The sequence below is a fragment of the Haemaphysalis longicornis genome, unplaced genomic scaffold (genome assembly GCF_048455015.1).
Source record: "Haemaphysalis longicornis isolate Haplotype H1 unplaced genomic scaffold, Haemaphysalis longicornis Haplotype H1 scaffold_12, whole genome shotgun sequence".
Classification (NCBI taxonomy): domain Eukaryota; kingdom Metazoa; phylum Arthropoda; class Arachnida; order Ixodida; family Ixodidae; genus Haemaphysalis; species Haemaphysalis longicornis.
This window is the reverse complement of record NW_027526225.1, coordinates 77356768-77381478: the sequence shown is the minus strand read 5'-3', so window position 1 is coordinate 77381478 and position 24711 is coordinate 77356768. Positions and strand designations below refer to the sequence as shown.

General features: G+C 47.4%; 1 protein-coding gene across 1 annotated transcript; it reads left to right on the top strand.

The window, feature by feature from the left end:
- Positions 1-9120: 9120 nt before the first annotated feature.
- Positions 9121-17552, top strand: LOC144162029 (oligosaccharyltransferase complex subunit ostc-B-like). Its single transcript, XM_077692549.1, has 4 exons — positions 9121-9552; positions 9645-9718; positions 11357-11574; positions 17363-17552. The coding sequence occupies exons 1-4, from the start codon at positions 9405-9407 to the stop codon at positions 17379-17381; spliced, it is 459 nt and encodes a 152-aa protein (XP_077548675.1). The 5' UTR covers positions 9121-9404; the 3' UTR covers positions 17382-17552.
- The last annotated feature ends 7159 nt before the right edge of the window (positions 17553-24711 follow it).

The window sequence follows — 24711 nt, the reverse complement described above, 5'->3', positions numbered from 1 at the left end:
ATGACGGTCACCCGGCCTTGGGTATCTGGTACTGTCGTGGTGGCAAGCACGACTGCTGTCTCCTCCGCAGAGTCAGTGCCATCTGTATTGACCGTTGCTTAGCACAAGTCATCTACTTTACTTTTTAACCGCGTGCGCCCACTTGGTTCTTGTCGGGTACCTCGCAGCGTCGACGCATCTTGTTGAGCTTTCAGAAGACAAAAAAAAAAAAAAAAAACGCAAGAGTAGAAAACTGCTTTCCCAGCAGTTTGTTTAAAAGGGAGGATTATTTAATTATAAAAGCTGAAAAGACATTTGTCAGCGACATGGGGTAGTCCGCGATAGGTAAGAGCATTGCGTATGATAGTCACAGCGCATTTTTTGTTGAGAAAGACTCTATCCACACCCTAAACGTTGTCTTGATCGTTGTGGCATGATCAATGTAACTCTTCGTTTGCTTGTAAATTGTAACTCCCACCCAAGTTCTGAGTAAGCGTTTTATACTTGGGTAAGGGTTTTGCATGGTGCCGATGTTGCAGCTTTCATGGTTGATTGCTAGTATCAACCATACCTGTTAGCTATAAGACATTGTGAACGAGAAAGCTTTTTACTCAGCGCGATCCCGTTTTAAGCGTGAAGTGTTTCTGATTTATCTTGTTGTAAAATTGTACCGTCAATAAACCTTGTTTTTCCGTCATCTATATGAACCTTGAAGGTAATTCTTTGTGTGTGAGGTGTTCTGAAAACAATATTTCAATTTAAAGACTTCATGTCGTCTCAACTGGTGTCAAGCTGCAGAATCTGCCACTGCTCGTGGATGTTGAGCGCCACCACTAGCTGGTCACGAATCAACTGTGTTCGCGAGTTGCGATTGCTGGTGTTGCGAGTGTCTTTTGCCTGTGCAAGGCTTCTGCGAAATCTTATCTATGTGGGATCAAGTATTGAATTTTGACTGTTCATAGATGACGTTTCCCCGGAGTTCGAAGTAATCGTTGAAACCCTTGAGCACTGCGCCGAAGCTTTTCTGCTCGTGAGTGGTCAGCTTGAAGGTACTGACGATGTCTTATGCCTGGGCTCCTGTAATATAGAACAGCGCGCCAACATGGCATTCTTCCGGTCGATCGTTGAGCCAAGGTACCTTCCACCGGGGCCAGTCTGACGGTGAGGGGAAGGTGAACGGGTCAAGCGCTGCTGTCTGGAACGAGGATGCGCTGCTGTTCTTGAGTGAGTCGCTCGCAAACGTCGAAGGCAGACGGAAAGGCCCGTAGACGAGGCAGACGCGGCTGAACTATCAGGTAGACGTCCAGGGGCGGTATTCTCGTAACTGTCCCTTTTGGAAACGTCCCTTTTGCGTCCCTTTCATCGTGACGTACTTCCGGTTAAGCAGTTGGCAGTAGGTTTGTTCCGCTTGCGTTACGTCACTTCCGGTTGTTTGCTTTTAGCCAATCAGGGCTCGCCAAAAGGGACACCTTTGAAAGGGGCGCAGAAGGGACAAAACTCGAGAATACCGCCCCAGATGCGGTTTCAGGACGATGGTCGGTTGGTTGCGCTTATATGTCGTTCCGGCACAGAGCAGCAGCCAGCAGCGCATCCCGCTCCTGACACCATAAACATCCTAGATTGACCAGTCCTGGACGGTGCGCGGGCAGTCCGAGGGCTGCCCTCGGACCGGAAGTCCCATAGGGCTACATGACGAAATCGGGCGCCGGATCGCGTCTCGGGCAGTTCGCGGACGATCCGGGACTGATAATCGAGGAGGCTCCTTGTTGGACTAAATGGCCAGCCGAAGCAACGCGCATAGCGTCAGGAACACGGCGTGAGACGACGTCGACGATGACGATGGTGCCCTTGATGCTTTTCTCTCGTACCCACAAGGGGGATTGGCCAGGGCTAAATCACTGACTTTACCTCATCACCAGCCTATCTACGCCCACGGCAGAGCAAATGCCTCTCACATTAATCACCAAAATTTATTCCGTGTGTGTGTGTGTGTGTGTGTGTGTGTGTGTGTGTGTGTGTGTGTGTGTGTGTGTGTGTGTGTGTGTACACGACGTTTTGCGTGCGCCAAATGTGCGTACCGAAAGGGTCAGCCCATACGCTCATTCGCCTCCTTTAAAGGGACACTGAAGTGATATGTAAACATTGCGGGATTACTAGCGCAAATTGTAGTCCGGAGTCCCCAGGCCATGTTTCGACCACTCTAGGCGCGTTTACGCGATTTTATTTAGTAGAAAAACTAATTCGAAAATGCTGTCCTCCTCTCTTTACGCTCGCCCATTTTCTGTGGCGTTTTCGTGTGACGTCAGGAGGGGATGAGCTGGCAATTGGCTGGCTGCGCTACTGCACGGCTCCCCGGCCTTCAGACATAGTCAGTCGGCCCAGCGTTTCGTCTGCCGGCCGCCGACGGGTCGTCGCAATTCGTTCGCTTAGTTGAAACGAAGCCAGGACACGTTTGTGAATGGAAGAATGTGCCTTTCTTTACTTGGTTTGTTTGTACACTGTATCTAGCTCCAAGTCAAGGTCGCTCCACACAAGCCCTGCACAAGCCCACATGCGACGCTTCGCTGACTGGTACGCCAGTAGGAAAATATAAGGCCTCTTGAAGGTGGGAGAAGAGTCAGCGAAGTCAATATAGGTACTAAGTAAATAAAATCAACTGATATTTTTACCGTACAGCGTAAAACTAGGGCGCGGGAAGCACTTTTTTGCGCCGGGCGAACAAGCACAGCGGCACGGAGCAAGAGTGCACAGCGGTCAGCAGCACGACTACGCATCTGCGAACGCTTTTACGTCTACGAAATGCAATTGCTAGACGTGAGCTACTGTGGAAACTCGGGCGACGCTTATACTGCACGAGCGTAGTACAAAAAATAGTCACCTACGCTGCTTGAAATGCCAAAACTAAATAAAAGTGTAATCCGGTTGTACAATATATACCCTATATTAGCAAGGCCGTCGCATCCCGCTTTATGGCTCAGTGGTCTAGGGCGTTAGGTATGTTACCGCAAGTGTTTTGCAAGTCGCGAGTTCGAATCCCCGCGGGTACGTGCATTTTTTTTTTTTGCAACTTAACTTTCTGGTTTTCCGCCGATGTTTTCTATATTGAGTTCACCTTTTTTTGGGCCGCAGCGTTCATGGCTACACGAACTAGTTCACAAAACGCGCGCAGGCTGGCACTGGCGCGCTAGCGAGTTCTCGTTGGTGTGCTGTTGCCATAAGCACCGACTGCTTGCCCGCAGTGGGCACAGGCCAGAATGAACAGACCCTTGGCCTGGTACGAACACGCTTTTTACGATACAGGCATGAGGGAGGCAAGCTCCAAATATGGGGGAAAAGCGCATGACATTTGGGCGTCTGCGGGTACCGTTCATGCACTGCGTAGGTCTCGGCTAGTGAATGCTACGACTACAAGCCATCCTGGGAGGCTTATCTTGTGCATTTTACAGCCGACAACATGGCAGAAGCGCGGTACGATGATTACTGAGATATTGAGAATGCCCATCCAGCAACGCCATTGGTTATGTTTTACAGAACCGAAACCGAAACTGAAACTTGTTTGATTGCTAACCTTGGGCATCGTCCAATCACGGCGCCCCTCCTCCCAACGTCACAGCCTTAGTTGGTGCGGCCGCCGCAAACCGCGCATGGTAGTTTTTCTTCTTTCGCACTTTGTAAAATAATTACGGATTTGTCAACCGGATAAACGATGAAAAGTGTGCTAATTTGAGCCAGTCTACGCAGTGCAAGCAAAAACGGGAGTTTGACAAATTCACTTCAGTGTCCCTTTAAAAGCAGTTGTCTAGCTGCCGAGAAGCGGCGGCAGTTCAGAAAAAAGAAATGCTCGATTGATTCCGGGATCTGGCACCACACACACAGTTTTGTAGGGGAAAGCCCTGTTCTAAACAAATATACATTTAGCCTCGGCGGAAAAAGCAGTGCACAGCCAGGCCGCACGCTTGGAGCGCAGCTCGGTGAAGATCACTTCGCATTGCCGCTAACCACAAAGACGAACATTCCAGCCGTACTTCAAATGTCTGTACTCTTCGTTTGATAAGGAGTGCATCTCGACGAGCAGCGCCTAGCGCGGGGCAGAGGAACTTTATTCCCTTCCCACCTGCTTAGAGGGGTGCTGGTGCCCAACCAGGACCCCTATTCTGTTCATTTTGCCACCATCAGCTACTATCCAACTTGCCCCGAGTTATCTGGCATTATCAGGCTATTCAGAGGGGCCGCGAAAACTTGCGTCGTGAACTTCCCTTTGAGCCTTCTCCCGAAAATATACTTTAATTACGACAATCTTGAATTTACTAATGATCGACAAAAGCTGCCGCCCTCTACTCCACTGCTGTAGGCCCAAGTGTGCTCCTTCGGGTCTTTCGCAGATACCCTGCCCAAACTACTAGATTGGACGCATCTCTTTATCAGCCCTACTCCTACTCAAAAACTGCTCGACGACCCCTGACATCGCATCGTCTGGGCGCCTGGACAAGCCGCCATATCCGGCAATGAAGCGGCTCACGCCGCGGCTCGCAATTTGATACAATGAGCCTTTGTCGATAGTGGCGCCGATCTTTCCCCCCCCGTAGATCAACCTCATTCACTGAGTGGCTACACAGAAATTCTTTCTTGCCCATTACAGTCAAACTCACCGCAGCCTTCGCGAGAGGGAGTTACAACTTGGCACGGCAGCTCCAGACAAATACGTACCCCCATCCCACCCGCCTCCATTTCATCTTCCCCACCCAACAACCTTCCTTCTGCGCTTACTGTCCCCAGCCTGGCACCCTATACCATATAGCATGGGAGTGCCAACGTACTACAGATTTTCCCCCACTTCCCGACCCCACCTTCGAGAGTGGAGGGCTTCCCTAGCCGGCCCATACCCGCATACCTAGCTCAAACTGGTGACCTGATCAAGGACAGCCAGTCAAAATCAAGGAATCATGGTCTAGGGATGCCTTTCACGGGTCACGGGAAGAGGCCAATAACATCAGCCTCTGCTCGACGAATAAAATTAAAATTTCTCTCTCTCTCTCTCTCTCTCTCTCTCTCTCTCTCTCTCTCTCTCTCTCTCTCTCTCTCTCTCTCTCTCTCTCTCTCTCTCTCTATCTATCTATCTCTATCTATTTCTCTCTCTCTCATTTCTTTCAGCTGACCCGAAGTGAAAGAGAGAGAGAAAGAGAGAGCGAGAGAAGATAGTTGGCCCCTACTGGCAGGCGGAAAGGGGCAAGGAAGAGGATGTTAACTGGCCCAAGGTTGCAAGATACGTTGACCTGGCCTAACCCGTTACATGACAGAAATGGCTGTGAATGCACAATGGAAGAAAAAGTACCTCCAAGGGATTCCCCAGGGCCAGTGTCACTAAATAAAAAAAAAACTAGTGAGCTTTAGGGACCCCTTTTCCATGCCCATCGGTTCCTCCTTTTCGTTAAAAGCGGCCTTCTTCCACGGGTACTGCGAATTCTAGATGTGTACCCTTCACTATGTTGATGATGATGATGATGATGATTTCTATTGGTCTCCCCTTTGTATCGGGGTGATGACATGTCATCTTACCAAAAAAGACCAATATACCCATGTTTCACACTCCCGGCCCAATACTAGCGCTGCCCAGGGCAGGCACAAAAAGCTTATTAGGCACAAAACACTTTTTTTTTTCTGTTACAAGTGGTAACTGTCATAACGGCTGAACCATTAGTTAAAAGAGGCAAATTCAAGGTAGCACCTCGTATTGTTTTGTCTGTATGAATCCTCACCCCCGGTCCTAATATCCCCTAATTGGACTACGGATCCTCCTGCTCCCCACTGAAAGTGTTCCCACCCCTACTACTACTACTACTACTACTACTACTACTACTACTACTACTACTACTACTACTATTTCTGCTACTAGTACTACTACTACTACTTCTGCTGCTACTGCTGCTGCAGCAGCAGCTGCTGCTACTACTACTACTACTACTACTACTACTACTACTACTTCTGCTGCTACTGCAGCTGCAGCTGCTGCTACTACTACTACTACTAATACTACTACTACTACTACTACTACTTTTACTGCTGCTGTTGCTGCTACTACTAATACTACTATTACTCCTCCTCTTCCTCCTCCTCCTCCTCCTCCTTCTTCTTCTTCTTCTTCTTCTTCTTTTTCTTCTTCTTAATATGAACAATGATGAACTTTATTGACATCATGTACATAGTACACAATGCCGGAGGCCGGCAGATAAAGCCATCTCAAGGACAGCTTGACGGAGCTGCGGGCCCCCGTTTTGGCACCAGTGTACAACAGGGTTCTACAGTACATAAAAAAAAATAATAAGCCGCGTAGAAACATGGCATCCCTTGCGCCATTGGAAGAATGTAAAAAAAAAAAACAGACAACAACAACAACAATAACAACAACAAGAGAAGGAAAATAAAAAAAAATAAAAAAAATATGCACTGAACAGATAAATCACTCAATACAGGACCCGAAGAAAAATGTGAGCCCACTACAAATAGTCATGCCTTGCGTACAAACCATACACAAAAGAAAATGTACACCGACGGATGCACTAGATCACTCAGTACATATAGATTACCTTCATAATACGTACAGTCGGTAAAATGCTTGTCTATAACAGCGATTTCAACTTCAACCAGCCAAATCCGAAAACTGCCGAAACATACTCGTTCCAAACATGTCGGAGGCAAAAGCGAAGGGCTAAGACTTCAGAATTCCGCAGTAGTTTTATTCAAATCCCGCTCCGGCTGGGCAGGACAGGGCTGAGAGTACGAAAGCTGTGTTATAGACAAGCCTTTTACCGGCTGTACATACAGATTTACATCACTCTATAATTTATATAGGGTACACTATACATATATAATTACACAAATCGTTCAATACATGACCGAAAGGAAATGTGAGGCGGTTATAAATCGCCATGCCTAGCGTACACAGACATATTCACTATAACTGACACTCATAGGCATGCGCGAGCTATTATATTGTGTCAATGTAATTATTTGCAAGAAAGGTACGTATTGCGTTGAAAGAGTTGCTTTCCAGCTCAATATTAGTTCATTTAAAGCATTTAGTAGCCTCGGAAGACTGTTTCCTAAAATATGTCGCCCATATGTTGTTCTAGAAGTTTTAACGTTCCGAATTCCGTAGTTTCGCCTTTTATAAGGCTGAGATTTTCTTTTAAGGTTGGCAAGTTCAGTCAAGAAAACATGTTTTCTTTTTATATCTTGTTTATAGGCTTTCGTTAATTTTAAGTTGCAGATCTTCTCAAAAGGCATTGCATTGTACTTTTCAAACAACGGGTAGGTGTGATAATGTGAAGGCACTTTCTCCACGGCACGTAGAAACCTTTTTTGTAGAGAATACATTTTTTGTATGTTTTCTTGACTAGTGGACGCCCAAACTAGATGGCAATAGTTTATTCTTGAGGAAAATAAAGAGTTGTAAGTTAATATCATTATATGTCTCGGAAGGATCAGGCGATTCCGGTAAACTAGCCCAACTATTTGAGATAACTTACTTGATATTGTGTCGATGTGCTCGTTCCAAGATAGGTTTTCCTGGAAGACCACTCCTAGTGTTTTAATGTTGGGGACAATATCAACCGGGGTCGAATTCAGCAGTATTTGTTGCGTTCATGTTACCTTCTTATTTTTTCTTCTGAATATTACAGATCTGATTTTGCTCGTGTTTATTATAAGATGGTTTTTCTCAGTTCAGCTATTTTAGATTTTCTAATGCAAAATTTGCTTCACCAACAACTAATTCGTCCGCCGAATATCCTCGTAAAAATATGCTGGCCTAACGGCCTAACGGTCTGTTCATAAAGGCTGTTCATCATTGTCCTCTTTTGTGTGAACTTTCGAAAACACAGGCTTTTTCATAATAAAGGCAGTGGTTTTGAAAGTGAAACCAGTGTTTTGAAAATTTCACAATAATGCTCTCTGGCCTCTGTAGTACAGATGTAAGTTTTCGTGAAATCTTGTAAGAAAAAAAAACAAGTTTTTTCGTGCTTTTCTTTCAGAAAAATATAACAAAAATTGAAAGAAAATGGTTCCGCACAGGTCTATAAAAAATTCGACCTACTTCTTAAGACGGACGCCACAGATGTCTTATTAAACGCGAGAAGTGGCCGTATAGTTGCTGGCGACTACACGAATGAAACCAAATTTCGGCCGCTGTAAAAAGGAAATAAGTAAATAAAATATACATAGAAATGTATTTGGGTTCCAGCGGAATTTGAACCCGGGTCGCCAAGAGCTGCAGCCAAGCGTGGTAACTACAGCACCGACACGGTACCGTGTCGGGATGGAACAAGAATTATGAACGTGGCCGCACCGCAAATACGATGCAGCAGTGAAGAAGTCTTCGATAATCGCTGGCTTTCAAATCACTTCAGATACTTGAGTGCCCGATGAATTGTGCCGTTAAGAGTGAAAAGAAAATAATTGTTGAATGCTGCATCTCAAAAGTCCCAGCAGAACTTCCGCTCTAAAAATCTGCGCACGACTTCGCGTCAAATTATTGTTTTCAGAAAGCGTTTCCCCCACTGCAGAGGGGTCGCAACACAATGAATTTCTCCGGGGACGCTGTGTTTTTTTTTCAATGTTACCCTGGTTAAAAAAAAAACGAGAAACCCGTTTTTTTTTCGTAATGGTTTACTGTTTTTTTCCCAACCACTCACATCTCTACTCTAGAGCATATTTTCGCGAATCATCACCATCATTTGTTTTCGTGCGTATTAACCCGACGTACTACGTGGACTATTCTTCGGAAAACACGTGAGCGCGGGCCGATTTTAAATATTGTTGGTTCTTGCGTCCATTCTTGATGCCTGCATTTCGTGGAGTGGATAAATAAAAACAGCTAAATCACTAAAAACCGGCTAAACAAAAATTTCCATCAAGGGGGAAACCATTATCATCATTGCTGTTTCGCAGTGCAGCCCTCACGTGCCACGTACCCGACATTTGAGTTTTCTTCTTCTTCCAGCTTCTGGGATCGCGCGACCTTTTCTTCTACCGACTCTCATATTTGGTCGTGCGCTTTTTCTTCATCCATTTTTTTTTTGTGTTTTTAAATCATAGTTTTGTGAAGCTTGCACACTATCGCCTCAACGCTGCCGATTCCTGCCCAATCCTCCTCTGGGTATGTGCTCAAACAAAAGAAACTCAACGAAAGGATAACGACAACGACGACGACGGTGTCCGCCATCACGAGGAATCGCAAGATGTTCGCTTCGGCACATTTGGAGCTGGGAAAAACGAGCTTCCTCTGACAGACTGGAGGTTAGGTAAAAGGTTGAGGGTGTCTGGTTAAACCCCAACAGGTCATTGTAGAGGCAGTGGTCACCATCCATGCATCATTCATCCTGCTAGTGTCGTCATTTTGTGAAGCAACTGTCGCCGAAGCTGTTGTCATGCACGCGATGGAGTCTTTCTACAGCATCCCATATCATCTGCTTGAAGTTCCCAATCTGAAGTTGAAACGGCCGTCGTGGTTCCGCAGACCATCGCCGATGGTTGTTTACCCGTTCGTGTTGTTTTCCTACTTTCTCGTGTGCGGAGGTGAGTTCGCCCAGTGGGAGATACACTGCTGTTTGGAACGCGTTACCGGTCTTCTTTCGAGCGACTCACCTGTTCGCTGGGTGCTTCTGCAGGTGTGATATACGACATCATTGTCGAGCCCCCAAGCATCGGTTCTACGACGGATGAACACGGACACAGCAAGCCGGTAAGCATGGTCCAATCTTCTAGGTAGTGTCTAGGTATTATCCCGGCAACCGGGAAAATTACCGTCAGAAATTTCTCACGGCAGTCGCTTATTATTGGCTAAGCACGCTACGCGGAGATTCAATCTGATAAATAACCCTTTAAAAAGCAGTGTTTAGCTGCCCCTGTAGCGCTGGTAATAATAAAAAAAAGCCCCTGTAGCGCTGTTGTATAGTGCTCGGTTTTATACTGGAAGGCTAAGGTTCGAGTCGACGTTGCGATGTTTTTTTTTTTTAGCTTTCGGATTTTTTGGTCATCGGGATTTTGTTAGTGCTTTCTTTTTACTCTGGTTTTTACTATATCAAGAGATCGACGCACCACATGACTTCTAGAATTGGTTGAATTCCATTTAACGCAGGTTGTGTTCTGTGTCGTTGGGCTGTGCTAGATTGTTTGTTGCAGTTTGGGTGGGATTTGGGTAGGTTATGAAGCGTTCGGTTAGGTTACGTAAGGTTCGGTCAGGTTATGTTACGTTAGGTTACGTTGGGACGTAATATTATTCGGCAAATTTTCCGCCACCCAGCTTTTATGGAAACTGCCGTGAGAATTTCCCGGAAGTAATTCTCACGGCCGCCGTGAGATTAGACGCAGCCAATTTTCTACCTTCAATCCTGCCATGCTATCGCAGCTAAGCATTGCTCGTGGGACATGGGCCTAGACATTACCCACCCGCTTCAAATAAAGTTTTCTATCTCTGTCTCGTAGAGGCTGAGCTGTGCGAGCCTAAAGGCGGCGGGGGCTTCCGTCACGAAACGTATCCACCAAATAACTTTGGTTTTGAACGAGAAGGCTCAGGTTCGAGTCCGACAATGCGACGTTTTTTTTTTAGATGCAAGGCATCTCTTACACTCGGCCTGTCCCTCCATCCGGCGTCCGTCCGCAACCCTCTTCCTTTCCCCTCGCCCGCCAGCTGCGTTAGCACGTTCTCCTCGCCATGCCAGCTGTGCGTTAGTGCGCATGCGTGTCTCTCTCTCATCACTCTCTCTCGCATAGGGGCTATATAATCGCGGTATCTGCAGCGCGCTCCTCAGTCGCACCGTCAGTCGCTCTTGCTGCTACTGCTCCGACTGCTGCTCCGATGAGTTGAAATGGACACTAAATTGCCTGCTACCGCGTAATTGTAAATTTACGTGTGATTGAGCATCATTTAAGGTTCGCTGCACTTCAACCACATTTGGGTAACTAACATAACGGAAACGCGAATTGAACCCCGTGAGATGCCTTGCATCACCCCAGGGTTCCCCTCGTGGAAGATGGTGGCAATTTTTTTTGCTTTCGGAATTTATCGGTCATCTTGATTTCGTTATTGCTCTTTCTTACCCTGGTTTTTACTATGTCAAGAGATCGGCGAACAGGATTTCTAGAATGGGTAGTATTACGTTTAATATAGGTTGTGTTCTGTGTCGTTGGGCTGGGTTAGATTAGATTTGTTTCAGTTGGGCTGGACTTGGGTAGGTTGTGACGCGTTCGGTTAGGTTACACAAGGTTCGGTGAGGTTATGTTATGTTATGTTGGGACGTAATATGATTCAGCAAATTTTAGCCCAGCCAGCTTTTACCGCCGTAAGATTAGAGGCAGCCTTAATTATTGTTTCTTTCAGGTGGCTTTCATGGCGTACCGAGTAAACGGCCAGTACATCATGGAAGGACTGGCCTCCAGTTTCCTCTTCACCGTGGGCGGTCTCGGTTACGTCATCCTTGACCGAACGCACAGCCCCAACATGCCCAGGCTTAACCGCATCCTACTCATAAGCACGGGCTTCATCTGCATCCTGGTCTCATTCTTCACCGTCTACGTGTTCATGCGGATCAAGCTGCCGTAAGGCGCCATCTTCTTTGCTTATATACGTGCGCAAGTGCAAAAAAAAAACATGTTGCATTGCACGCAAGCAGGTTGATCTCGTGAGAAAGTGCGTTGCATTGACGGGAGGGCAAACATTTAAAAAGATTGTCATGTGGAAGTAACAAACACGCTGTTGTTAATGCAACGTGCATTTCACTGGTCAAGAACATGGGGGAAAATAAAACCGTGAGAATTACCCTCAGGAATTTCTCACGGCAGTCGCCTCTGATTGGCTAAGCTTGCCCCCAGGAGATTTTATGGCACAAATATTTCCTAAAAAAGTCGTTCCTGCGGATTCGCCTCTGGCGCTGTGTTATAACACTTGATTTTAAACGAGAAGGTTCAGGTTCGAGTCCGGCATGGCCAAAGGTCTTTTTTTACTTTCCAAATTTTTGAAGTTTTCGATCATGGTGATTTTGTTAATGCTTTTTTATCCTGGTTAATAATATATTAGAACATCGATGCCCAGGACTTCTAGAATAGGTTGGATTACGTTAAACCACGGTGTAAGAATATTTTTACACCGTGCGTTAAACATAGATTGTATTCTGTGTCGTTGGGCTGGGTTAGGCTAGGATTGTTGCAGTTGGGCTGGATTTGGGTAGGTTATGATACGTTAGGTTGGGTTACGTTAGGTTAGGTTTTGTTAGGTTACGTTGGGAGGTAATAATATTCAGCAAATTTTAGGCCAGCCGGCTTTTATGGAAACTGCCGTGAGAATTTCCCGGAGGTAATTCTCACGGTTGCCGTGAGATCAGACGCAGCCTAAAAGGAAGACTCAGAAACTTTACCAAACTTTCTCAGTGGTTGCAAAGATGCCAGCCACATGGTTATCTAATGCCGGTTCAGGCAGCTGCAAGAGGATTGCCAGAGTAAGAAACTTTGTGATTTTAAACACATTATTTTTAGGGCGAAAGCCTTAAGCGCCCTATTGCGTGGAAAACTGTTGTTGTAGTAATTTCTGTTGCCCGGTGCACAGAATTGTTTCCGCTGTAAAGAGGTAATAACTAACACATTTGAGTTCGTAGGGGAATTAAACTTGTGTCTCCGGAGTAGGAGCCAAGTGTACTGCCCATCACGCTACCTCAGCACGTTGCCAGCGGTGCATCAAAATTTTACGGGACACCTAAAAGCCCAACCACACGCACGCGTAAAACCGACGTACTCGCGCAACGACATAAACCGGCGTAAGCGCGCAAGGAACCGGCGTACTCCGGCGTACGCGGAATGCATTGGTACGCGCTTGTTACGCCCAAGTCAGAGCGAGCCAGACATCGGCGCAACCTTTCGGACGTACGGTGTTGACGTACACCTCTGGCGGTGATGTTATCGGCGGTCAGGTCACATAACAAGACAGTGAATTGCTAAATAAGCTAACTTCACTATTCATTATGCGATAAAACGAAGTAATTTGTAAAATACGGTGACCAAACAACCGGACAAAACACGCGAAGCAACGAGCAACTATGGGAGCAAGCCAGTTTTGCGCCAAATGTAGCGGAAGGGTTTTGTGCCTGCCAAGTATGCATACTAATCCTTAACGTTTTTTAATGTCCCAAGAACTGTTTTAGTTGTTTCTGTATTAAATATACGTATTTTTGTGGGAATAGGCATTATTTGGTTTATTTGAGTTAAAATGTAGTTGAACTGGTCGCCACAAAGCGGAGTCCGAAGTAGTCGAGCCACACTGCGCAGTGCATTGGTTTACGCGCGCGTTGCGGCGATATGTGGTTACTCGCCCTCTCCGACGTCGCCGGCCGGCGTAAAGGCAGCGGTGTATGCCACCGCAGGCGTACGTCGTTGCGCGAGTACGTCGCTTTTACGCGTGCATGTGGTTGGGACTTAAGTCCGTTTACGCGCTTCGAAGTCGACAGCGTGGCGATACTTATTGACAAAATATGTACAGCTACAACGTATTCCTGTCTCATCACTCGCTTTCGCTTCTTTGTCTCTTGGCGCGAAATACTTCAATCAGCTTTTCTTCTTATACCGACCTGGCATCACGCTGAGGTGTCACGTGGTGCGTACTATTTTGCAACTTTTACGTTTACAACGCATAGTTTGAGAATTTCGAGAAGCGAGCACATTAGCCCATCAAAGCTTGAGATTCCTGGCCAATCACCCACGTGGGTATGTGTCACAAAGAAAAGAACAACGACGATGACTTTGTTCTACAGGTGGGCTCCGTGACTAAGGCGTTGTGCTGCTGAGCACGAGGAAGCGGGTGCGATTGCCAGCAGCGGCGTAAGCTTTTTTAATGAAGGCGAAACGCGAAAACGCCCGCGTGTTCGAGATTCCGGCACACGTTAAAAATACCGAGGTGGTCAAAATTTATCCTCCACTACGACGCGCCTCGTCACCTGCGTTGCGTCGGCGTGTTAAATCAACCAATCAATCAACCAATCAATCAATCAACCAATCAATCAATCAATCAATCAATCAGTCAGTCAGTCAGTCAGTCAGTCAGTCAGTCAGTGAGTCAGTCAGTCAGTCAGCCAGCCAATCAATCAATCAATCAACCGACCAATCAGTAGACCGATCGATCGATCAATTAATTATTAATTATTTAATCAATCAATCAATCAATCAATCAATCAATCAACCAATCAATCAATCAATCAACTAATCGACCAATCAATTAGTCTACAGCTGGCAACGTTCAGACACAGTACAGTGGTTGTGAATTGGATTTCTTGTGTAGATAACGAGCTTCAAATCCCATCGGATCCCTCAAGTTTTTGGCGTGTCACCAGCCTCTCTTGATGTAATTCGCGCCAAAAAACGAAGGAACGAAAGCGGGAAATGAGACGCTAGCACGACGAAGAAGTAACGTAGCTTGTCCAAGTGTTTCCCGCCAAATACGAGCAAATTAAAACGAAAGTGAAGAAAGGGACTGAAATACGACGTAGCAGTAAATAGATCATCGATGAGTCTCGCCAGGCTTTCACTTTCAGAGCACATAAGCACGTTGAAGTGCCCTGTGGAATTTTTAAAGACGACAGCCTTTCTTGGGCTACTTAAACGCAGAAATTTTGGTCTGTTTGTATGTCTGTCTGTGACTCGATTCAGCCTGCCGGCGGAATCAGTGAAACAGAAGCTGCGCAATAGGTTGATATACCCACAGCAAAATCTAAACGTCTAAGTCCGCTGTCAATGTTCATGCTTGTCTAGGAACAATACATTGCGCAAATATGAGGCAAAAATCTATACATAAGTGATATTTGCAGTGTTCCTTAATGAAAAATTCATGGATGCTTGATTTCTGCGACAGCACATGAAATACTACATGAAATGCACAAAACCGTCACCTGCTGTTGCCGGCGCTACTATAGTTCCTGGCGGCATTTGAGAAATCAAACAGCAACAGTTACGAAAGGTTCCACTAGGTAGGTTCCACGTTCCGCTTGGAACGCGCGTGGAGTATAGGGCAACGTGGTTCTATAAACGTGAAGTACAGGGCGCCTCGATTCACGCGCGTCTCCGCCGTGCGGCAGGGCTGGTATCAAGGCACCCGGCCTGTTGCAGTGAAACGCGGTAAATTTAAATCGACTTGAGCAAACCTCTAGCGTGTTTACCTTGGGAGGAGCGAGACTGGAGAGGAAAAGCATGAGAGGTGAGCGGGAAAGCGAAAAGAGGCATTTAATTGGCAAATGTGTTCGAAAACTGTCGTCTTTCGTCGACATTTCCAACGAAAGGAGCAGATACGCGCCCGATTTTTTCTTCAGTGAAGCTAGTACGACATGGTAATATTTTTAAGAGCTGTGCTCAAACTTCTCTGCTACGACTAGTATTACAATCTTGTTTTTCTTTACTTTTTATTGAATTTTCAACAAGTTTTGTCAGAACGTCTCGAGTTGCGGAACGGCTTCAAAAGCAACGAAACTGAGTTATAAAGGGCTTCCCAGCCTCGTGTAGTGACTACAAATTTTCCCTCAAAGGCACCTTTTTCCCACTGTCAGAGGTTGTACCTTGCTTTAGCTAGAAACGAGTACACCCTAGCACCAGTTGGGGTCAGATGTAGCTGGTAAGTAAAAATTTATTTCAACGAGTTATATCAAGGATAGAAAATTTACTCTGAATTTTAATGTAGTGATTTTCTTATGGCTACATTGCACTCGCACAAAAAGGTATACGGTTATTCCGATTACGCAGCCATGAGGTTTAGGAATGATCTTGTGAGTTCGTCAGGGACAACCAGTCATTGTCCCTTACCGAATAAGAAGGGGTAGTTGGCCTAATCTGGTATATTCAGGCTTGCTATTGTCGTACTGCTGCCAGCTTGTACAACTCGTCACTGAGCCCAAGGACGCGGGTTCGATTCCCGGCCACAGCGGCCGCTTTTCTGATGTAGGCTAAAAGCGAACACGCCCGTGTGTTAGGGATTTCGGCGCACGTTAAGGATTTAAAGATCACCAGGTGGTCAAAATTAATCCTGAGCGCTCCACTCACAGCGCGCCTCATCGCCAGTGTAGCGTCGGTGCGTTAAACCCCACAATCAATCAATCAATCAATCAATCAATCAATCAATCAATCAATCAATCAATCAAAACTCGTCACTGTACTTGTGCATACTGTACCTTGAGCGACTGGCATTGCTAAAGGTAAAATATCGTTTGCACTGTTTTTATAGTCAGTGGTGTTTATGAATGAGTGTTCCTAGGTTTATTTTGTCTTGTTATGGTGGGTCGAATGTTTCGCTGCATCAACAAATAACTTCGTCCGCACGGTCGCAGTCAAACAGAAAGTGAAAGCTTGAAAATAGCCCTTGCGACACGCATCAGGATGTAGCCGTCAGAAAAAATTGTAACTGCCTATTTATGATTTCGATAATCAAAATTTCACTTAAAAGCCCTAAACAACTCGATATCATTAGCAGTTAATAAATTAGGTCATGTCCTAATCGTAAACACGCCATCGTAAACGTGACCACCGTTTCCTAAACATTGCTACAATAGAAAATATGTGCACATAATTGTGACCTGTAGCCCTTATATATTACGGTAACAGCTTCAGTTATACTTTAATAAAAGTTTTAACTGGACAGAAAAGGTAAAAGCGAGAACACCTACTTGACGCGCCGTAGAACGCCGACGCGTTCATCTTGCTGTCTCGTTTTGGTAACGCATTGGGCGCGGCCTTCACGAGATGGCAGCACCGTTCCGTAGATCGGGAAATGCCAATGCTGGCTGAGCGGTTCAAGTGGGGATGGCGACAATTGTAACTCACAAAAAAATTCCCCCGCACCTCCCCGAGGGGGATTGTGAGGATGCAGAAATGCATTGGGTGCACCGATGAGTGTGATGCGATTAATGGCGAAGAGAGAGGCGAGAGTGTGAGCGTAATCATTTATATATAGTCCGAGCGCGGAGAGGAGGAGCGGCCGAGCTCTCTCTCCGCCCGAGCGAGCTCCGCGATGCGAGCGCCCTCACCCGACCGCGCACACTCCTCCTCTCCCTTACCCTCCGCTGCTCCGCGATGCGAGCGCCCTCACACGCCCGCGCGTGCTCCTCCTCTCCCTTACCCTCCGCCGCTCACCACCTGCTCCGGTTGCTAGGCGCGCCACATCCGTTGCTAGGGCGCGCGCGGGAGCGGAGAGATAACACCTGCGCGGACGCCGGCCAACGTACGCAAGACAATCCCCGGCTTAAATGCATTTCTGCACAAAAATGTTCTTAAATGTCGCGTGCCCGATTGTAGACGCCGTGTCGCAAAGGGATGATTGAGAGGAAGCGAGTACTGAACGTTTGCTCTGGTTCTTTTTCAGCGGATACCTGCATGGCTGAATCCGCTCACCTACCTGTCCGGGCTGTATGATTTTGTCCGCGGCGTTGAAGAACCCATTCTGCTCCGAAAGCAGTTGTCTCCAAGTTGTTGCCGGTTAAAGGCCATGCTGCAGCTCCATCACAGCCAAAGTAAACTTTCGCAGGGAGAATATCAACAAACGGTGTGGTTTCAAGCGAGTGTAAATAAAAGGTTTGCAGTGCACACTAAAAAAAAAAAAAACAGCGTTTGAATTGCTTCGCTCTTTTTCGTATGAGGAGGAAGGAGTGGAGAAGGGGGGGGGGAGGACTTTACGTGAGTTGTGAAGACAAAATGCGAGTTTAGTTTATTAGAAAGACTGCTTTGCTCCGATAACAATAATACCAATTTTATCTCAAACTCCAAAGAAATAAAAATTAGCAGTGGCTTAGCTAGGCTATGCCAGGGTATACGTAGCGTGAGCGAAGGTGCAGCAATCCAATCCAATCCAATCCAATCCAGTCAAGTCCAGTCCAGTCCAGTCTAGTCCAGTCCAATCACGTCACTCCTCTGGAATGCGCAGACCCAATTCTCTACACACCCGTGCTCCAATTGGACTGGATTTTCAATCCAATCCAATCCAATGTAATTCAATCCAAATCCAACCCAAATCCAACCCATTTCAATCCAATTCAATGCTCCTCGCGCTTGCGCAGCACGGCCCTTCAAGGTCCACGCGTAATTGCTCAACCTCGGCCAGTGTAGCTTACGCTACAAAAAGAATTCCGGTTCATTTCCACTAAAGTGAAATCTGGGGAGGGACGAAGCATGCAGTGATAAGTGAATTCTTGGCGCCTTGGCGTTTTTGCCGACGGAGATGAAACCTTTGGGCGGTAGAGCTGTACAGCTTTGCTGTAAAAGTCTCGTGTCTTTGAAGCAAGAAGCGTTCCAGCGCGAGGCGTAAACGAGAATACCATCACTTCATGAGACGACGGGTACGACGACGACATGAGACGCCGACAGCCCGAGCCCCTAATAATGAAGCTAGTACAGAAAACGTGTGAAGCACTGGCGACCCTTTAGTTACTTTAGGTACATTTCTGTATGACGTCCCCGAATCTTGTTTGAGCGACTGCGGGCCGCTGACTTAAGTCACTGCTAGGACACACGACTGGGAGGTTGTAGCGGAGCCTATAACTCCGTCTGATTGCATCACTCGAGTCCTTACGCTATAAACATATTTTGTCTTCACAAACATAGTTGTAAACATATTGTAATTACGTGCAGATAGCACATTGGCAACTGTTTTAGTGCTGGCCCACGATACGTCAGTCCTGTCCACGTCAATGTAGCGCGAAATTTGAAAGCGTTTAATTACTTGCGTCTTTAAGAAGACCACAGCCCCGGGACCAGACCAAATCACAGCAAGAGCCCTCTACAAACTAGGTGAAGCAGACATTCAAACTTTGGTCGACCATTTCAATCGGGAGTACTGGATCCCTGGTTCGTTACCGCAACAGTGGAAGACAGCGGAAATTCGGTTTATCCCGAAACCGGGAAAGGACTTGAAGGTAGAGAATCTTAGGTCCATCTCGCTAACATCCTGCCCAGGGAAACTTTTTGAGCGAGTAATCAACAATCGATTGCAACGGTTTCCCGACGGCACAGATCAACTTCCGCACACACAGTTTGGCTTCAGACCACACCTAGGCACTGCCGATGTGCTTTTGCAGGTCTACAGAGACGTATACCTTCACCCAGACCACATGCAACCGTGCGCGGTGCTGGCCCTTGATTTGAAAGGGGCTTTCGATAACGTCCTGCACTCGGCCATACTACGCACCTTAGCGGAGACTAATTGCGGCTGCAGAACCTACAACTGTATCAAGGCGTTCTTACAAGATCGGAAAGCCAAGCTCTCTATAGGGGGACTCGAGTCAGATCTAATTGAGCTAGGATTGCGGGGTACACCTCAGGGTGCAGTTCTCTCCCCTTTGCTCTTCAACTTGGCGATGAAGGATCTGCCGCCCAGACTGAACCGGGTGCCAGGCATTTGTCACGCACTGTACGCGGACGACGTCACCATATGGTCAAATCAAGGAACTAGGGCCGACATAGAGGACAGCTTCCAACGAGCGATAGAAATCATGCAGACCTTCGCCCGGTCCCGTGGCAGAGTGTGCACCGGATAAGTCGGAACTACTGGTGGTCCAGCCCAAGAAGCCCAAATACCCGAAACAAGACCCCATCAAGCTGCACGTGGATTTCATGCCTATTCCCGCCAGGCAGAAGATCCGTGTCCTCGGCGTGCACTTTTCCAACATGGCCCACAACACCACAGCGGTGAGTCGCCTGATAGCGGCGGCCAACCAGGTAGCCAGAATGATCAAGCGAGTGACTTTCAAAAACCACGGAATGAAGGAGACTGAAACCACTAAGCTGGTACAAGCCTTTGTGGTATCTAGATACACATACGTCCCTCCTTTTCTGAACCTCAAACCCAGAGAGGAGGACAGACTAGACCGGGCTCTTCGTAAGTGCGTCAAACTATTCTTGGGCCTCCCAGCATCTACGTCCAATGAGCGCCTAATGGCTCTGGGGGTCCATAACACCACAAAAGAGCTCATAGATGCTCAGAGAATAGCGCAACAGGTGCGCCTCACGAGGACAAAAACAGGAAGAACCATCCTAAATAGACTGGACATAACCCCTCCGACCACGGTGCAGGATCGATTCGACATCCCTCGAGAAATAAGAGAACGCATTCACATCCATCCCCTCCCCAGACACATGCACCCGCAACACGATCAAGTCCGCAGAACACTCCGGGCCCAATACCTCTCCAAAACGCGGGACTCCCACCCTGCTACAATCTACGTGGACGGTGCCGGCCCCACCAATGGGGTGACCACAGCAGCAGCCTGCTCGTCCAGTGGTAACCCCATTGCAATGGCATCCATCAAAACGACGGATCCGACCCGCGCGGAAGACGTCGCCATCGCCCTTGCCATCTCTGCCCATCCTCGCGCCATTATACTAACCGATTCCCAAGAGGCTTGCCGAAATTTCCTCAGAGGCAGGATATGTCGCCAGGCCCTTCGCATAATTGCGAATCAGCCGCCTGAAGGGGCACAGATCATATGGTTCCCGAGTCATCAGGGAAAGACCGGGGGGAATGTCGCCGCGCACGCGTCAGCCCGCGATTCCTTATTCCGGGCGTTCACCCCCGCTGGTTGCCCCCCAGGCATGGAGCCAGCCGATCACCTTCACCCCCTTCACTGCGTACCGCCTACAGGGAGATACTGCTTGAACAGAGGCTCGGCAGGAGGAGATTTCCAGCCCCTCATCCCTCGCTCACAAGAACGGAGGAGGTGTTACTCTGACAGCTTCACACAAACACTTCCAATTCCCGCAACCCTACATAAATACTACCCGGACATCTACCCAACACCACAGTGCCCGCACTGCGACCAGACGGGAGATTTACTCCACACGATGTGGCACTGCACACAAAACCCCAACATGAAGAACATCACACCGAACAACAGATCCACGATACAATGGGAGGCCACCCTGCTCAACCCGCATCCAGCTTGCCAGAAATGGCTTGCGGACCGGGCTGAGAGAGCTACTCGTCTCTCTCTCTCTCTCTCTCTCTCTCTCTCTCTCTCTCTCTCTCTCTCTCTCTCTCTCTCTCTCTCTCTTTCGGTTAAGCTGTAATTGAGCTGAGCGGGGTACTGAAGCCTAGCTCTTTAAGATAAATAAAGTTGTAATTTGTCTTCATGAATAGAGACGTTAAAATGATGTAAGCATATTGTAATTATTTTATCCCGTTAAAGTCTAGAGTATTTGTTTTTAAGACGATAGCCTTTCTTGTGCTACTTAAACCTAGAAATTTCTGTCTGTCTGTCTGTCTGTCTGTCTGTCTGTGACTCGATTCACCCACCCGGCCAAAGTGGACTGTGCTACTTAAACCTAGAAATTTCTGTCTGTCTGTCTGTCTGTCTGTCTGTCTGTGACTCGATTCACCCACCCGGCCAAAGTGAGACGAAGTCTGCGCAATAGTCCTATATACTCACAGCGAAATCTAAACATCTAAGTCCGGTTTATATGTTCATACTTGTCAACATTGTTGAACAAGAACAAGACATTACGCAAATATAAGACAGAAAATTAATACACAAGGGATATTTACAGTGTTCCTTTATAGAAAAATCCATAGATGCTTGATTTTTGCGAAATGAAATACATATTCTGCAGAAAAAAAAAATCACACTCTCGCCTGCTGTCGCCCGCGCCACTTTTGCTTCTGGCGGCATTTTAAGAATTCAAGCTGCAACAGTTACGAAAGGCTCCACTAGGTAGGTTCCACGTTCTGTTTCGAACGCACGAGGACTATACTCCGTTTCATACATCAAGTGCAACGCTGTGAAGGCTACGCAAGTAGTCCGCAAAGAAAGAATGTGTATCGCTCCGCGCGGTTTTGTAGCCATGTGGTCTAACGCGTCGCTCTGGAGAAAAGACGCTGAATTTTTAAGTGCATGTGTTCGACACCACGTTCCGACATTTCTTATTGTTTTTTTATCACATATTCTTCGAGTTCAATTCTAAATCTTATTTCGTTCCCAGTAACTTAATGCGAACATGCCGAAATGAACTGCACGTATGGGTTCATTGGATGCATACCGTGCTCATTTGTGCGGGCCGAAACAAGCTCGCACCGATGTTTGACCTGCAGTGGTGATTTTGTAGCGATTCTGCAGGATCGTCAGTTTACCTCGTTGATTCTATCGAGAACTTTGTGTAACAAAAACACGTTAATTCATTGATTAGTTAGCACAGCTGTTCCAACCAGGGTGAATTACCAACAGGTGTTCACTTTCAAATTTCGTTTTTGCCGTTGCCCTGATGATCCACTTCTTTCTGGGCCTGTCTTTGCTTGCGCTTGATCGCTCAAGCGCAAGAAAAGCAGCTGTTTGAGCGATCGAGCAAAGCTTGATCGCTCAAGCGTGCTTTGCCGTATCCTCAGGGAGGCCTGTCAGCATACGTGGGGGAAAGAGTCCCGCCCTATAGGCCCGATCTCCAGCTCCTGCAGTTCTGGGCCAAACGTAAGCAAGCCGAAGTAATTGCCACCCGGGACCCTTCGTCGATACCTGCCAGGCTCCAGTATCAGCGCTTGGCCGCTGCTGCCAGACGGCACGAGAAAAAGACTGCCCAGGCAGCGATAGCTTGACTGGTGCGCCTCTCTTAGTCCGTCATATTCAACGGCGTCCGTCTAGCGCACTTTTCGCGCCATGGAATCGGGCAGTCGCTCTCCGGGAATAACAGTAAGCGCTTACTTTACATCAAACAAGGATCCGGAACAATTCACCCCTGACGTTGCCCGGTCCTTGTTCCTGGCCTTTGATGGCGTGCCAAAGGCAAAGCCGGATCAGTTCCACCTGCTGAACAGTGTGGTCTTACCGCCAACTCACGAAGCCATTTCAGGAATCCAGTCACCGCTTACAATGGCTGAATTGGCCGCGATTGATCAAGCTAAAATACGGACTACTCCGGGTCCCGACAGTGTTACTTACGAGGTGTACAAAAATACCGACGACCCAGCTCTCACGGTGCTTCTGGGCTCCTTAAATCAGGTGTGGCTCTCCGGTAAACTCCTTGAATCGTGAATTCTGGCGGATATTGTCCCCATTCCAAAGCCCGGGAAACCAACACATGAACTTCGCAACTTGCGCCCAATCGCCTTGACATCTACGCTGTGCAAGCTGTTACAGCGGATGCTTACCACACGTCTTCAGTGGTGGCTTGATACTTTTCAACGGTATCACCCGCCGCAAATCAGATTCAAGCCTCATCTTGGCACTGTGGATGGCCTGGAATACCTGTCATCTATGGTTTTGGTAGGAGGCCATTCTCTCCTGTGAGGACTGTGCTATACTCGGTTACAACTTAAGAACGGCACCACCTCATGTAGTGTATCACTCCGCCAAAGCGCCGGACCCGTGACGTCAGTGCGCGCGCGTTTTGAAAGGGGTTTGCTATGAATGCGTGATATCGTCTGCCTTGTCTCACACAGTTTGTTTGTCGGCAATGGAGTCGTTTATAAGCATATTAAGTCCAAAAAATTACGGCAACGGCTCACGCCATGTTCAAAATATTCCCAGTAACACCCTACTTGCGCCGCGCGGAGAAACATCCGGCTACGGTGATGAGGCACAGCGGCAACTTCCGGTGCCGTTCTTAAGTTGTCACCGAGTATAACTATGGTCATATGCAAGGCGTATGACAATGTGAGTCACGCTGACATAGAGTTCTTAAGTTGTCTCCACCCCCCAGACAAAATCTTTCTTTGTCCGGCGCTTCCTACAGCATCGCTCTTTTCCCGTACCGATCAACGGTGGAAGTTCCAGCTCCTTTACAGCAGTGCGCGGTGTACCACAAGGGTCTGTTTTGTCTCCACTACTCTTTGGCATTGTCTTGTTGCCGCTAGCTTGGCACCTTTTCACTATACAAGACTTGTATTTCCTCATGTACGCGGGTGACACTAGTGTATGAACAGTCCATCAAGACCTGCCACGACAAGACGAGTGCCTCCAACAAGCTTTAACAGACTGCCAGAAATGGTGTGAGTATGTGGCCTCAACCTCTCTCAAGAGAAGACTGCAGCACTTCCAGTAGCCTACGCTTGGGGCCGTCGCTCTCTTGCAGTATCTCCAATCGTCCTGCAGCTGAATGGTACCGCCATTCCCATTGTCGGACACCTTCGGGTTCTGGGCTTATAGATATCGACCTCAGCGTTGGCAGCTCAGTGGGTGCGTTCTGCTCGAAAGAAAGCTGGAAAACTGCTCCACCTTGTTCACCGCATCTCTTAGAGGTCTGGCGGGGCCTGCTGGACGATTGCCCGTCTCCTAGTGCGTTTCGTATTACAGCCAAGGCTCGTGTACCAGGCAGTGCCGGATTAGGAAACTTTGGGGCCCGGGCCTACTGCGTCCTTGGGGCCCTAATGATGATGATGATGGCGATTATGATAATGATTCCGCTTCAATATGCGAAAATTCCCGAAGCCCATGTTATGCTCTCCGATCAGTGATAAATTATACATAATTTTACGCTTTCCGGAAACTTATTTCTTGGCTTTATGTCTAGTATTATATAACGGATTTTATCAGGCGTAAAAGTTAGTATGGTTTGATTGACGGTCCATGACAGATTCACAATTAATCGAAGCGCCGTGTCGGCCTGCACACGCCATGGTACAGAAGAGTATTTTCTTACACGAATCATATTTTATTAAGCCTGTAAGGTTTTAGTATTATTGTAAAGTTCTCCACCTGCATATATGGGAGGGCTCAAAGTACGCGCAAGCAGCTGTCA